At 47.2% G+C, this 12,946-nt stretch overlaps 1 protein-coding gene across 2 annotated transcripts in view; it reads right to left on the reverse strand.

The window, feature by feature from the left end:
* The window catches only part of RANBP10 (RAN binding protein 10), a 90,538-nt gene that overhangs the window by 31,947 nt on the left and 45,645 nt on the right, over positions 1-12,946 (reverse strand). For both annotated transcript variants that reach the window (XM_063334023.1, XM_063334022.1), the window contains exons 4-5: positions 9,739-9,906; positions 1,993-2,015 (exon numbers count right to left, since the gene is read on the reverse strand). In XM_063334023.1, the coding sequence (XP_063190093.1) occupies positions 1,993-2,015; positions 9,739-9,906 (191 nt within the window). The remainder of the gene's footprint in view (positions 1-1,992; positions 2,016-9,738; positions 9,907-12,946) is intronic.

Genomic DNA, 12,946 nt, shown 5'->3' on the forward strand with positions numbered 1-12,946 from the left:
AATAAAAAGGGCCAGAAAAGGACATGGAATACACAAGTGTCTGCAAGGGTGAGGGAAGAAGGCAGTAATTCGAGGGAATGATATTGGAAAAGGAGGATGGGAATGATGGAAGCTGGATGCACGCATCCATTAGGATGAAGCTGCCAACACAACAGCTGAGCCATTTAGCACATGGAGAGGAATGTCCAAAATCTACAGGGAGCCAGAAGTCTCCTGTCTTTGCTCGCATCCACAGTCAGGGGGGGAAATGACCCAGTCAAGCTTCTCTGGCCACCTTTTTACAGAGAAATTATCTCATGGAGGATAATTCTCAATAGTAGGAGGCTTATAGGGCATCCATTGTTCTCCTTCCTGGCCCAGAAAAAGTGTGTTATGGATTAGTTGCTGCTGTAAATGCGAGAAACTGATTTCCACAGAATACAACTCTACAGCAACACTTTAGCTGCAAATGACAAAACAAGGGTATGTGTGTTTGGGTGTGTTGGATAGCTATTTTTGATCGGTGAGAGCCTAAATAGCAATTATCTGTCTATCCTAACACGAACACTGCTCACAGCTCAGAAAGAGAAGCAGTCTAGCCAAGTGATAAGACAAAAGGATGAGAAAATTAGAAGGAATATGATAAAACTGTGACTACTAATGTAATCTATATCCAGAGGGAAAACAAAGACCATCCAAAATTAAGGTGTATATCAAAGAAGTGTCTTCTTGCTATGGATGCAAGGTTGTCACAAGACATCACTCTAAAAGGTTAATATCCACGGTCAGATAAAATATTCTTTTACTTTAATAAACTGCACTTGGACCGAGTGAATAAACCACTGTGAAACAACCCACACAAAGAGGGTTTCTGGTTTAAGACACACTGCAACGTTACCAAGTTCAAGTATTGACAGCTGATGTGAAAAGGCGAATCAAGTAACTGGAATATCCTTCAGCGCAGACATCGGCTGGGATATGGGAGGGATCTGTAAAGCCATAAACCCCCTGGGGAAGGGGAACGGGGAGTGCTAGTCATTATTTCTCACAACACAAAAATCCGAGGAACGAAAAAAAATCTTTGGCGGGAGGTGTAAAACAACGCAAAGCAAGCTTTCTTCCACACAGTGTGGAAACCAGGCAAGGAAACTGATCACTTTGGAGGCCGACACAAGTTACGGAAATTAAGATATTCCTCAGAGGAAATCCATGTAGGGTTATTAAGTACAACGACTTCCTCAGGGATAAGAAGTTCTATGTATGAGAGAAAAGGATGCCATGATGTACTGGTGTACGCCTGACCTGGTTTTATCTTCTTTTCCTAAACACCTGCTCCTTGCCCAGGACCACTTGAGTCTGAAAAAGAGCAACTATTTTTTTTGTTCATGACCCACTGTGAAAGGTGTGCTTGTCTAAGAGCCATTATTGCCTGCTGTCACTCAGCTGCCGTCACTGCGCTCAAGAAAACCTGGGCGGAGGGGTTGGTGAACCAGAGGAGTAACTATCAGCCCCATGCGGATGCCAAACGCATTCCCTCTGGCGATTCCACGGGCTGGTTACTCATCATGGGTAGAGGCTTCTCACAAACCTGTGCCATGAGCACACACACTACAGCCAGCTAAGCCTGACCTTCGTTCTCAGCAACACCCTTCCTGAACCACCCCGTGGAAAGGGAACAACTCCACCGCAGCTGCAAAGCTTGGAAGAGTCGAAGCTGCATTTGGAAGACGGTGGCCTGGAATGAAGTTGGAATCCTCGCTTTAACTCCAGGAGAAGGAGCAACATATTCTTAGAGGCGGTGAGGGATGAGAGGAGGCACATGAGCAGCCCACAAACCCAGCCATAGGATTGCGGAGTTTCAGAAAAAGGAGCATCCACACCATTCAGTAATGCGCGTTTCCTTTTTTTTTTTTAACAGGGCATCAAACAGAAAAAAAAAATCACACCCTCTCACTCTTCCCCCTCCCTTCCATCTGCATCCTTAGTTAAAATACTGAAAATAGGTGTACTTACAGGGAGGTCTGTAAAGGCTATACCTGTGGGGGGAAAAATATCAGAATTAAAAAGACAAAGGATTTTTTTCCTTGCTTGGCTACATCCTTAACACACTACAAAACATTACTCCATTCCAATAAATCCCACCTCTGACCCCGCATGTCACCACCGGTTGTATTTAGAAGTAACTTCCCTCCCCAGCCCCATCCTGTGCAAGGTTTTGCATCGGGAGAAAGGTTTGGGGAAAAGCCTAATTTTTCAGACATCTTTCCCAAAAATTTGATTTTCTAAAAAGCAGCTCCTCTTTTCTTTGCTTCTCCCTGTGTCGCTATGAAGGAGATCGTTTTCAAGACTCACTTTGGCTTTAGAAACAGAGTTTTACTATAAAGTTGCTTCAGTTTAGGCTATTAACTAGTTCTTCTTACCAGCCAGAGAGACGGGAATGAACAACCCAACTTTGCATTACAGCTGGGGAACAGCCCTGCAACAGGACCAAGCTGCAACCAGGAGCACCCGAGGAATACTGGGCAACGAACAGCTTCGTCCTCAACCATGCTGCTACAGTTCCAGATATAAGAGGTGGGAAAAAAAGTGTATGGTCTCCCTTTTCATTTGTATTTGGCATGACAGAAAACAGATATTTAAGCCGTTGCCTAGGATGGTTAAGGGAGCTGCGGCTGGAGACAATGCTCAGCTACAGCCAAGCTGGGTGCATGCTCCGCATCTGAGTGTGGTGTGAGGTACCACTCTGAAGGAGGGTTCCCGTGGTGTGTCCCTCCATCCGCCACAGGCCAGATCCAGCAGCGAGGCAGGAGCATGGCGAGACAACTAGCCAACGATAGGCTAAGCTTAATTCATCTCCTAAGCTAACATTTCGGGAGTCGACCTGGAAGGTGGGGTCTTGCCCCACGCGTGCTCCCAGCAATGCCTTCTGGTCCCCGCCAGAGGAAGGCTGGTACCCACACCAGTATTTCTGGCACGCATCCCGTCTCCCAGCCACGCAGCAGTCCCTCCTGCCTGGCACCGAAACGCACTACAGCCTGCACTGAAGCAAGAGCACGTCATTCTCCGATTTTAATGTTAGGACGATTTTAACCAAGAGCTGCAACGTAATGTTACCACATCAGCCTGAAAGGGTAATTTAAACCAATTTTAGGAGTCAGCAGAGGAAACAAACATTCAAAGCAGCACAGATCCAAAACCAAATGCTTGGGAAAAAATCCTGACTATTTTACTAAATAAATAGCCAATATGGTTTAATTAACACCCTGGCAGATGGCCAACATGGTTTAATTAACATCACAGCAGTTTGGACCTTGCCTGTTGAGTACCTTCTCTACAACCCAACCAAAAATTGTGTATAGCAGTGATGTGGAATACTTGGCTGAGAAAAACGTTCAGTAACCATTGCTCTCACTCCAACACTTTGCCCAAATATTGTCCCTCACTCAAGCCTGTTTTTCACTTCGCACTTGTTTTACTCAGCTCGATGAGTAATCCTGGGCTGCATCAAAAGAAGGGTGGCCAGCAGGTCGAGGGAGGTGATTCTACCCCTCTACTCCACTCTGGTGAGACCCCACCTGGAGCACTGTGTCCAGCTCTGGAGTCCTCAGCACAAGAAGGACACGGAGCTGTTGGAGCGGGTCCAGCGGAGGGCCCCGGAGATGCTGGGAGGGCTGGAGCCCCTCTGCTGTGAGGACAGGCTGAGAGAGTTGCGGGGGTTCAGCCTGGAGAAGAGAAGGCTCCGGGGAGACCTTCCAGCCCCTTCCAGTCCCTAAAGGGGCTCCACGAAAGCTGGGGAGGGACTCTGGATCAGAGAGTGTAATGATAGGACAAGGGATAACAGTTTCAAACTGAAAGAGGAGAGATTTAGGTTAGATATTAGAAAGAAATTGTTTCCTGTGAGGGTGGTGAGCCCCCGGCCCAGGTTGCCCAGAGAAGCTGCAGCTGCCCCAGGAGGTGTTCAAGGCCAGGCTGGACGGGGCTTGGAGCAACCTGGGCTGGTGGGAGGTGTCCCTGCCCAGGGCAGGGGGTGGCACTGGATGATCTTTAAGGTCCCTTCCAACCCAAACCATTCTATGATTCTATGAAAGCTGGTTTCTAACCCTTACACTAGAATGAGACCAAGGTCCTTGAGTCTGCAACCCTCTGGAGCCCTCCTCTGCCACCCAGGATCACTCAGAGCCAAAGGCGGCCTGGCTTTCCCACGACAACTCACGGAGCTGCATCCAGCACATAGACAAGTATATGATTTTTGAGTGGACTACAAGGTGGGTGGAAAATTGGCTGGGCTGTCAGGATCGAAGGGTTGTGAACAGCAGCTCAAAGTCCAAGTGTTGTCCCTCAGGGATCGATGGTAGGGCCAATACAGTTTAATGTCTTTAGTAATGACCTGGACGATGGGACAGTGTGCACTCTCAGCAGGCTCACAGATGTTATCAAACAGGAGAGTGGACAATACGCTGGAGGGCATACTGCTATTCAGAAGGACCTCAACAGGCTGGAGAAACGATCCAGCACAAGCCACGTAAAGCTCAACAAAAGCAACTGAAGAGCCCTTCCACCAGGTTGTAATATTCCCAGAAAACAGGACAGGCTGGGGCTGACTGGAGAGAACGCAGATCTGCAGGGGATCCTGCTGGGCAACAAGTTGGGCAGGAGTCAGCAGTGGGTCCTTGCAGTGAAGTCGGTCAACCACATCCTGAGCTGCATCAGTAGGAGTACAGTTGGAGCTGCGTTAGTAAGAGCGGAGGTTAAAGGAAGGGATTGCTCCCTTCTCTTCCATGCTTGTGAGTCTAAACTTGGGAGTATGACGTCCACCTTTGGGCTCCCCAATACAAGATGGACAGTGAGACTGGAATGAGCCCAGCAGAGGCCAACGAGATGGAGAGAGGCTAAGGGAAAAGGGGTTGTCCAGTGCTAGGACACTTATTGCTGCCTTATGGGAGGGTATCAAAAAGATGGACTTTTCCCAGAGATGCATGGCGACAGGAGGCAATGGAGACAAGCTGCAACATGGGAAAAGTCTGATTAGAATTAGGTGGGAAAAATTCAGCATGACTGTGGTCAAAGACTGAATGAGGGGACCAGAAAAGTCCCCTGTGGCATCTCTGTTCTTGGAGACAGTAAAAACTTGATGAGCTTCTGAGTAACACGGTCTAATTGGTCCTGCTTTCAGCAGGGCGTTGGATGCTTGACCTCCAGAGATCTCTCCCAACAAAAATTACTCTTCTATAAATAATTACTATTCTATAAATAAACTTATTATACTGCCTTTAAATTAAGGTATTTGTATGTTTTGCACCCTGTTACCTAAGTAAGACCAATAAAATGCTTTGGGCACACAGAACTAGATCTATTGCACAAATATGTCTGCTTAGAGAGTTCATCCTGAATCTGCACTGCTACACACCCGCATCCAACATGGGCAACAGCAGAGAGCGAAAGATTAGGGGACTGGAACATCTCTCTCATGAAGAAAGGCTGAAGGATTTGTGTCTCTTCAGTCTGGGAAAAAGATGACTGAGGGAGCATCTTATCACACTTAAACGGTGGGTGTCAGGAGGATGGGGCCAGGCTCTTCTCAGTGGTGCCAGTGAATGGACAAGAGGTAACTTGAGCACAAACTTGAGCACAGGAAGTTCCACCTCAACATGAGGAGGAACTTCTTTCCTGTGAGGGTGGCAGAGCCCTGGCACAGGCTGCCCAGAGAGGTGGTGGAGTCTCCGTCTCTGGAGACATTCCAAACCTGCCTGGACGCGTTCCTGTGCCACCTGCTGTGGGTGACCCTGCTCTGGCAGGGGGTTGGACGGGATGATCTCCAGAGGTCCCTTCCAACCCCTGCCAGTCTGGGATTTTGTAATCACAGCTCTAACTGGGCAGCTGAACTTGAAACTGCACTCTTTCTCTGCAGCACCTCCAAAGCTGGGGTCCAATTTAAAATAACGAACTTCATAAATCTAAGGACATGAGAACTGTATAGCTAAAGAGATCTGGAAGCAAGAGCGAGTGTGTGAAGCGCCTCTCCTGTTAGTCCGTGGGACATAGGTTAGTGGTGGTTTTGGCAGTGTTAGGTTGCTGGTTGGACTTGATGATCTTAGAATGATAGAATCTTCATGGCTGGAAAGGACCTTTGAGATCATCGACTCCAATCATGTCGATTGTGTGTATCACAAATAAACCCCCCTACAATCTCTGTCACTAGAGCATGTCCTGAAGTGCCAAATCTACATGTTTCTTAAATACCTCTAGGGATGGTGACTTAACCACCTCCCTGGACCCTTCCAACCAAAACGATTCTCTGATTCTATGACGTGAACCTGATCATCAAGGTAGTGATATAAAGACATTAAATGAAGGTTCAGTGCTGGGGGACAGTGTGATCAACACCTTCCACCTTTCCGTGACTAACACACACTTACACACATCTCCATGCACACAACATGCTTGTGGATCTTCTCGCCCAACTCTACCCTCCACCCAGCAACGATCATCCTCTGCCTCACAGTTGGCCATTTTCTTCACAATACATTTCAGAGTTCAGTTAGCACAAGATGACATACATTTGGGCCATCAGCCACAACACTCCATTTCCTCGGCAGGGTCCTCCTCCAGCATCTGTTTAGGCAATCCTAATTCAGAGACCGCAGAAGCAGTGCTGATCCACCGCAAATATGCAACACCACATTCAGCAAGATGGGGGATCTTCAAAAGTGGACTAGGAAACGTCAGCCCATGAAATACTTGAATACTTTTATGACTTGTTGCTGAGGAGAAGTGCCATTCAACCCACACAGCTCTACACGCTCCTGCAAACAGTTATCATCCAATCAACTGTTCTTACAGAGACACCAGGCTGCAGCCAAGCTTGATATTCTCCATTCACTTTAGATCTGGTTCATCTTTAAAGTCTTGTTTTAAACCTCTCAATGTCCTTGCTCTCTGCCAGCTTGATTTGAGGACAGTCCTGTCAAACCCGGGCAAAGCTGGGATTGACATCCATGGATCTCTTTGCCAAGCAGATTCCTTCGTTATCTCTCCTGTTCCTGTTAATCTCTACACTGGTTGAGAACGGGTGTTTTGCTGTACAGGTTAACTTCGTCTTTCCAAGTGCCTGCACTAGAACTCAGACTACAGGAAGATTTCTATGCCAAGACTTCAGAGGGTTGCATGCTCTTTTTATAGCCCTGCTGCTCCATTTACCTTGGTCTGCTGGCAAAGCCTGAGACCTGAAACACTCCCACACTAGTCCCTGAGCGAACTCATCCACGTCATCCCAGAGACCTGCACCAGTCACATTCCCTCATCATGTCCTGTGTCCAAGCCTCTCCGCCTAGTTGCTGGAGCCCCAACATTTCTCAAATTTCTTCCGCTTTCTCTCCTAATTCACTCTCACCACACTTCTAGCCACATCTCATCATGCTTTTTATTGCCAGGACTCCACTCAGAACTTGCCATCAGTGGCCGGAAGACATTTAAGACATTTTCCAGAAGAGAGAATTAAGACTACATACGATGTCAAACAGTTTTCACGTGACGTCTCCAAACAAAGTTCAAGACTTAGCTCCCACCAGAACATCCAGAATTTGTGATGGTCAAGAAAACAATTCTTATATAGAGCTCCTGATGGATCTGATTAAATGGAAAAGTATGGAGACAATGGGAGATCATAGTTAAGCAACAGGAGAAACTGCAAGGAAAACAAAGCAGGGGGTGTGTCTAATTAACAAATGAAAAGGAGAGGGTGAAATGGTGCAAAGAGAAAGGGTGAAGAGAGAACATCATCTTTAGGGAAAGACAGTAGTTCCACTAAAAGCAAGACAAATCCAAATGCCCAGAGGCAGGGCCCTGAAACCCTGCTAACTGGCATCACAAAGGGGCTGATCAGTCTCATGAATATTTTTTATATCTGCAGCACGAATACATAATGACCTGATTTCCTAACAGGAGAGAGATACAGCTCCAGTGGCTTTGTGTCAGGGAACATCAACAAAAAGCACATTCATCCCTTTCCTAGTAAATCTCAGGTTTACACAACAGAGAAATGAGATTCTCAGGTTAGCGTAAGTTTTCATGAAATGTTCAAGATCTTCATGGAGATGCTTCCACTAGGGCAGGAAGTGTTCTGGCTTTCAAATAAAGCATTGCTCCTGCCTCCATCTGGTCTCGGTTCCTCTGCTGAGATCCCCCCTCTCACATCTACCTGTTCAGTGCCCAGAAGAAGCTGCGGAACAGCCAGATGACTGGGATCTGTGGTCTTATGGGGCTCAGACACCGTCTCCTCAACATTGACTTCTCTTGAAGCACTTCTCTTGAATGTTGTGTTTCTTTATCAATGGCACAAATAGACACTACTGGCGCTTAACAAGAGTCCAGATGATCACAGGCATCACACAGCGTCCACAGAAGCCTGTGTCCAGATGATTTCTGAATATCTCCACAGATGGAGACTCCACAACCTCTCTGGGCAACCTGCACCAGTGCTTGGTCACCCTTACAGTGGAAGTGTCTCCTGATGTTCACCGGGAACCTCCTGTGTGTCAGTTTGTGTCCACGGCCTCTGGTCCTGGCACTGGGCACCACTGAGAAGAGCCTGGTTCTGTCTGCTTTGCACCCTCCTTTCAGGTATTTATACATATTGATGAGAACCCCCTGAGCCCTCTCTTCAGGCTGAACCGGCCCCACTCTCTCAGCCTGTCCTCCCAGGAGAGGTGCTCCAAACCCTTCACCATCTTGGCAGCCCTTTGCTGGACTCTCTGCAGTATGTCCGTCTCTCTCTAATACCGGGGAGCCCAGTACTTTTCCCAAGAGCTCACCAGAAATGATGCAGTCTCCAGACACACACTGCACTCTAATCCCACTCCTTCCTTCAGCCCAGCCAGTAACCCAAACCGGTTTTTGTTCTGGTAGGTCTTTTGAGCGGGGTATTTTTCTACCAGCTTCTTCATCTTGAATTCAACAGAGGCAAATTGACACAGCAAGGAGAAGCAAAGGAAAAGAGCGCTTGTCCCTGCCAAACCAAATGAATTCCAGCACAAAAAGGGAGATGAACTTATCAAAATTTACGGCATATCTGATGTGACAAAAAAAAAAGGACAAGAATTGTATTTATTTATTTATTTGTGTCATCCAAGGGAAAGACATTGTATGTGAAAATGGCTTCAAGTCTCTATTTTAGACAAATCAGGTACGATGGATGCCTGGAAAACACCTGTGAGATATTCCTTTGGGCAAAATTTTGAAGTCCTTAACTTTAGGGGAACTACTGAAACAACTGTGGAACGAACCAAATTAGAGGTCAGTGCCCAAGTAAGACTCTTATGCTGAATTAATGTCTGACTTTGGGAATGCTTGGACCAATGTCTTAAGCCCCTTTAAAAAGTGAAAAGACACTGATACAGTGGCTTTGTAGTCAGTTGAATAATACACTAACTAAACTTCCCACTTCTTTATTTCCCTGCTGCCCAGCCATTAGCCATCTTATCCAGCCTCCCACCGGCTGTGCAGCGGCAGAGGAAAGGTGTAGAATCCTAACCTACCTAACGGAGCAGCATAGAAACCATTTTACGTGCTGGCAATATTTTTGTCTCAGAGCCAATTTACATCCCCTGACCGCTGCTTAGCGCACTTTTTCTCTGACATTCCTTAAATCTTACCCACAAACGTGGGACAAGAGTGACAACACGTGCAAAGCACTAGAGTAAACAGCGGCAGTGATAGCAGGGCAGGAGCATCCCTCTCCTGAGAACACCTTTCTTTACTTACCTAAACTGTGGCCATTTTTCGTGTAAAAGCAGGTATTGTTGATAAGGTTAACACAGCAGCCGATCACATCCCCAGTGGTGAAGGTAGGGCCGTAGGGCTGTCCCGTCCCCGAAGAACAGAAGGAGTGCCCGTCGTCACCATGGTACCCATAAGAATGTTTATCCCATCCTGCAGAAGACAAGACAAAAGAGCAGGTCAGCAATGAAGCCAGTTTAGCAGAACGACACGGCAACTACAGCTCTCAGGAGACAACTTTCTGGTAGGAAATTTGAAATTTTGATTCCCGCTTCCGATTCATCCCATTAATGAACTTTCACACACCTGTAACTGAAATTAATGATCATCAATAACAACTCATCATTTGTGTTTCAACTTCATTTGTCCCTTACAAGAAATAACAAAAACAGATTGCCAAAGTCATGTTGATAAAGACAATTTTTTGTTTTAAAAAAACAGTAAAACCCTGCTTCTGTTCTATCTTGCCTGCAGTGAAACACGCTCCTCTTTGTAAAGCATTTGTGTTTCCCACTAAAACAATCTTCCAGTAAAACCATTTAATAAAAATAAAATTTAATAAAAGCTTTGTCCATACGTGCTGCTCGCAGGCGTCACCGAGCAGCTTGAGGCAACGTTTGCACTCTCGTACTTACATTTCCCTTCTGACAGTTTATAAGGATTTCCGCGCTCCCCTTAGGCAACAACATTTCCCGTTCTGCGGACAGTTTAAAACACAAGCCTTAAATGTCAACGGGCAATTTTCCAAGTCAATTGTAACATTAATATCTTTTATTTCTTCTGCCAGTAATGCTGTGCCAAGGGGTAAAGCTGGGCTCAGCTTTACCGGCCTACTTGCCCTTTTCTACATCACACAGTAATTCTGAGTTCCTGATTTTGTTCTGTTCCACCCCAATTCTGTTGTAAATTCTTTTGTGAATTTCTTACATGTAGAAACGCCACATATAACCACTAACTATTGCAAAGAAGAGAGATTAATCCACCCTTTAAAAGCTGAAGTGTTCCTCAGGCAACACACCGGTCTTTGCTTTTCAGGACTCTTGCAGAATCATCCAATCATGGAACGTGTTGGGTTGGAAGGGACCTCTAAAGGCCATCTAGTCCAACCCCCCTGCAGCGAGCAGGGACATCTTCAACTAGATCAGGTTGCTCAGAGCCTCATCCAGCCTGGCCTTGGATGTCTCCAGGGATGGGGCCTCCACCACCTCTCTGGGCAACCTGGGCCAGTGTCTCACCACCCTCAGTGTGAAGAACTTCTTCCTAACGGCTAATCTAAACCCGTCCTGCTCTAGTTTAAACCATTGCCCCTCATCCTATGGCTACATGCCCTTGCAAACAGCCCCTCCCCAGCTCTCCTGCAGGCCCCCTTCAGGGACTGGATGGGGCTCTAAGGTCTCCCCGAAGCCTTCTCTTCTCCAGGCTGAACAACCCCAACTCTCTCAGCCTGTCTTCGTAGGAGAGGTACTCCAGCCCTCGGATCATCTTTGTGGCCTCCTCTGGACCTGCTCCAACAGGTCCATGTCCTTCTTGTGCTGAGGGCTCCAGAGCTGGACACAGTACTCCACGTGGGTTCTCACCAGAGCAGAGTAGAGGGACAGAATCCCCTCTCTGGATCTGCTGGCCACGCTTCTTTTGATGCAGCCCAGGATGCGACTGGCCTTCTGGGCTGCAAGTGCACATTGCTGGCTCTTGTCCAGCTTTTCATCCACCAGTACCCCCAAGTCCTTTTCCACAGGGCTGCTCTCTATCACACCCTCCCCCAGCCTGTACTCATGACGAGGATTGTTCTGACCCAAGTGTAGGACCTTGCACTTGGCCTTGTTGAACTTCATGAGGTTTGCTCGGGCCCACCTCTCCAGCTCGTCCAGGTCCCTCTGGATGACATCCCATCCCTCTTGCACTTCGACCGCACCACTCAGCTTAGTGTCATCGGCAAACCTGCTGAGGGTGCACTTGATCCCACTGTCTATATCATTGATGAAGATGTTGGTTGTGGCCACAGAGTGATTCAGCAAATGCCACCTGAACCTACTAACCCATCCCTGCCAAATTCAGTTGTCATTACTGCTTATCCTCGCCCCTCTTAGGAGACCAGCTACGGCAGGCAGGGAGTCATGGGGAACATTCCTCTCACCAGAGAGTTTAAAGAAAGCATGACACACTCTGTCTTATTGTAAGACTTCAAGAAGAATCAGGATCTTCTACAGTTCTTTGGAGCCTTCCTGTGAATTACACAATCAAAACCACACCTCACAGAGAGATGTGCTTCTATCAAAAAGCCTGAGACAGACACAGCATCAATAACAACCACCTTCTTTTAAACAGAAATGCTTGGATCCTTAGGCAGACTGCGCCAACTGAAGCGGAAGCGAAAGAAGGTGCTTTGACCATCTACTGACCTTATACAACCCGAGGGTAGTGCAGAACCTGTTCAATGTGGAGCAATGGTTTTGGCAAAAGGACTACAGAAGAAACGCAGTGACCATGGGAGGAGAGGGGTTAAAAAGTAGAAAGTAAAGTGCACATTCTGCAATAAGGCAAAAAAAGACCGAGCACACTGCAAACCAGAGAGGAGCCCTGTGAAGGTGGGCTGGAGCACTTCTGCCAGCCATCATTTTCCTACAAAAAACCCAACAACTACGTGATGGCACTAGAAACTTAATCCCATCAAATAGTGCTCAGCTACATGCACTCAGGTATCTTATCATCAGCGGGACCCACATGCTTGGGGTTTCTCAGAAAACCATGAAACACCTGGTGCACGCCAAGGCCCTCCATTTGTTGCACCACACCACATGAATGCCAAGGGGAAAGGCAGGGAATGGAGCAAGACTGAAACATGCCACGGTCTGAGAATTTGGACCTCGGGGCAAAGTTTGGGAGTGAGAGGTGTGAAGGACTCCTAGTCTAGAAATGGTGAATAATTTCCTCTTGTTAAGTCCCACAGACCCACAGGAACAGACTGAGATGTCCCAAGAGTCAGCTCCATCTTCCCTCGGAGCAGCTCCAAACAAGCTGCTGACAGTAGCACCAGTCCTGTTTAATATCTTCATGAAAGCCAAGGACGGCAGCACAGACAGCGCCCTCAGCAAGCTCAAAAATGATGCCAAATTGGGTTGCCAAAAACAAAGGAGGGAGCGATAAGGGCTCTAGAGTCTGTTGTCAAACTTCCACTGCTGAGATTCCATCCAGT

The sequence above is a fragment of the Chroicocephalus ridibundus genome, chromosome 4 (genome assembly GCF_963924245.1).
Source record: "Chroicocephalus ridibundus chromosome 4, bChrRid1.1, whole genome shotgun sequence".
Classification (NCBI taxonomy): Eukaryota; Metazoa; Chordata; class Aves; order Charadriiformes; family Laridae; genus Chroicocephalus; species Chroicocephalus ridibundus.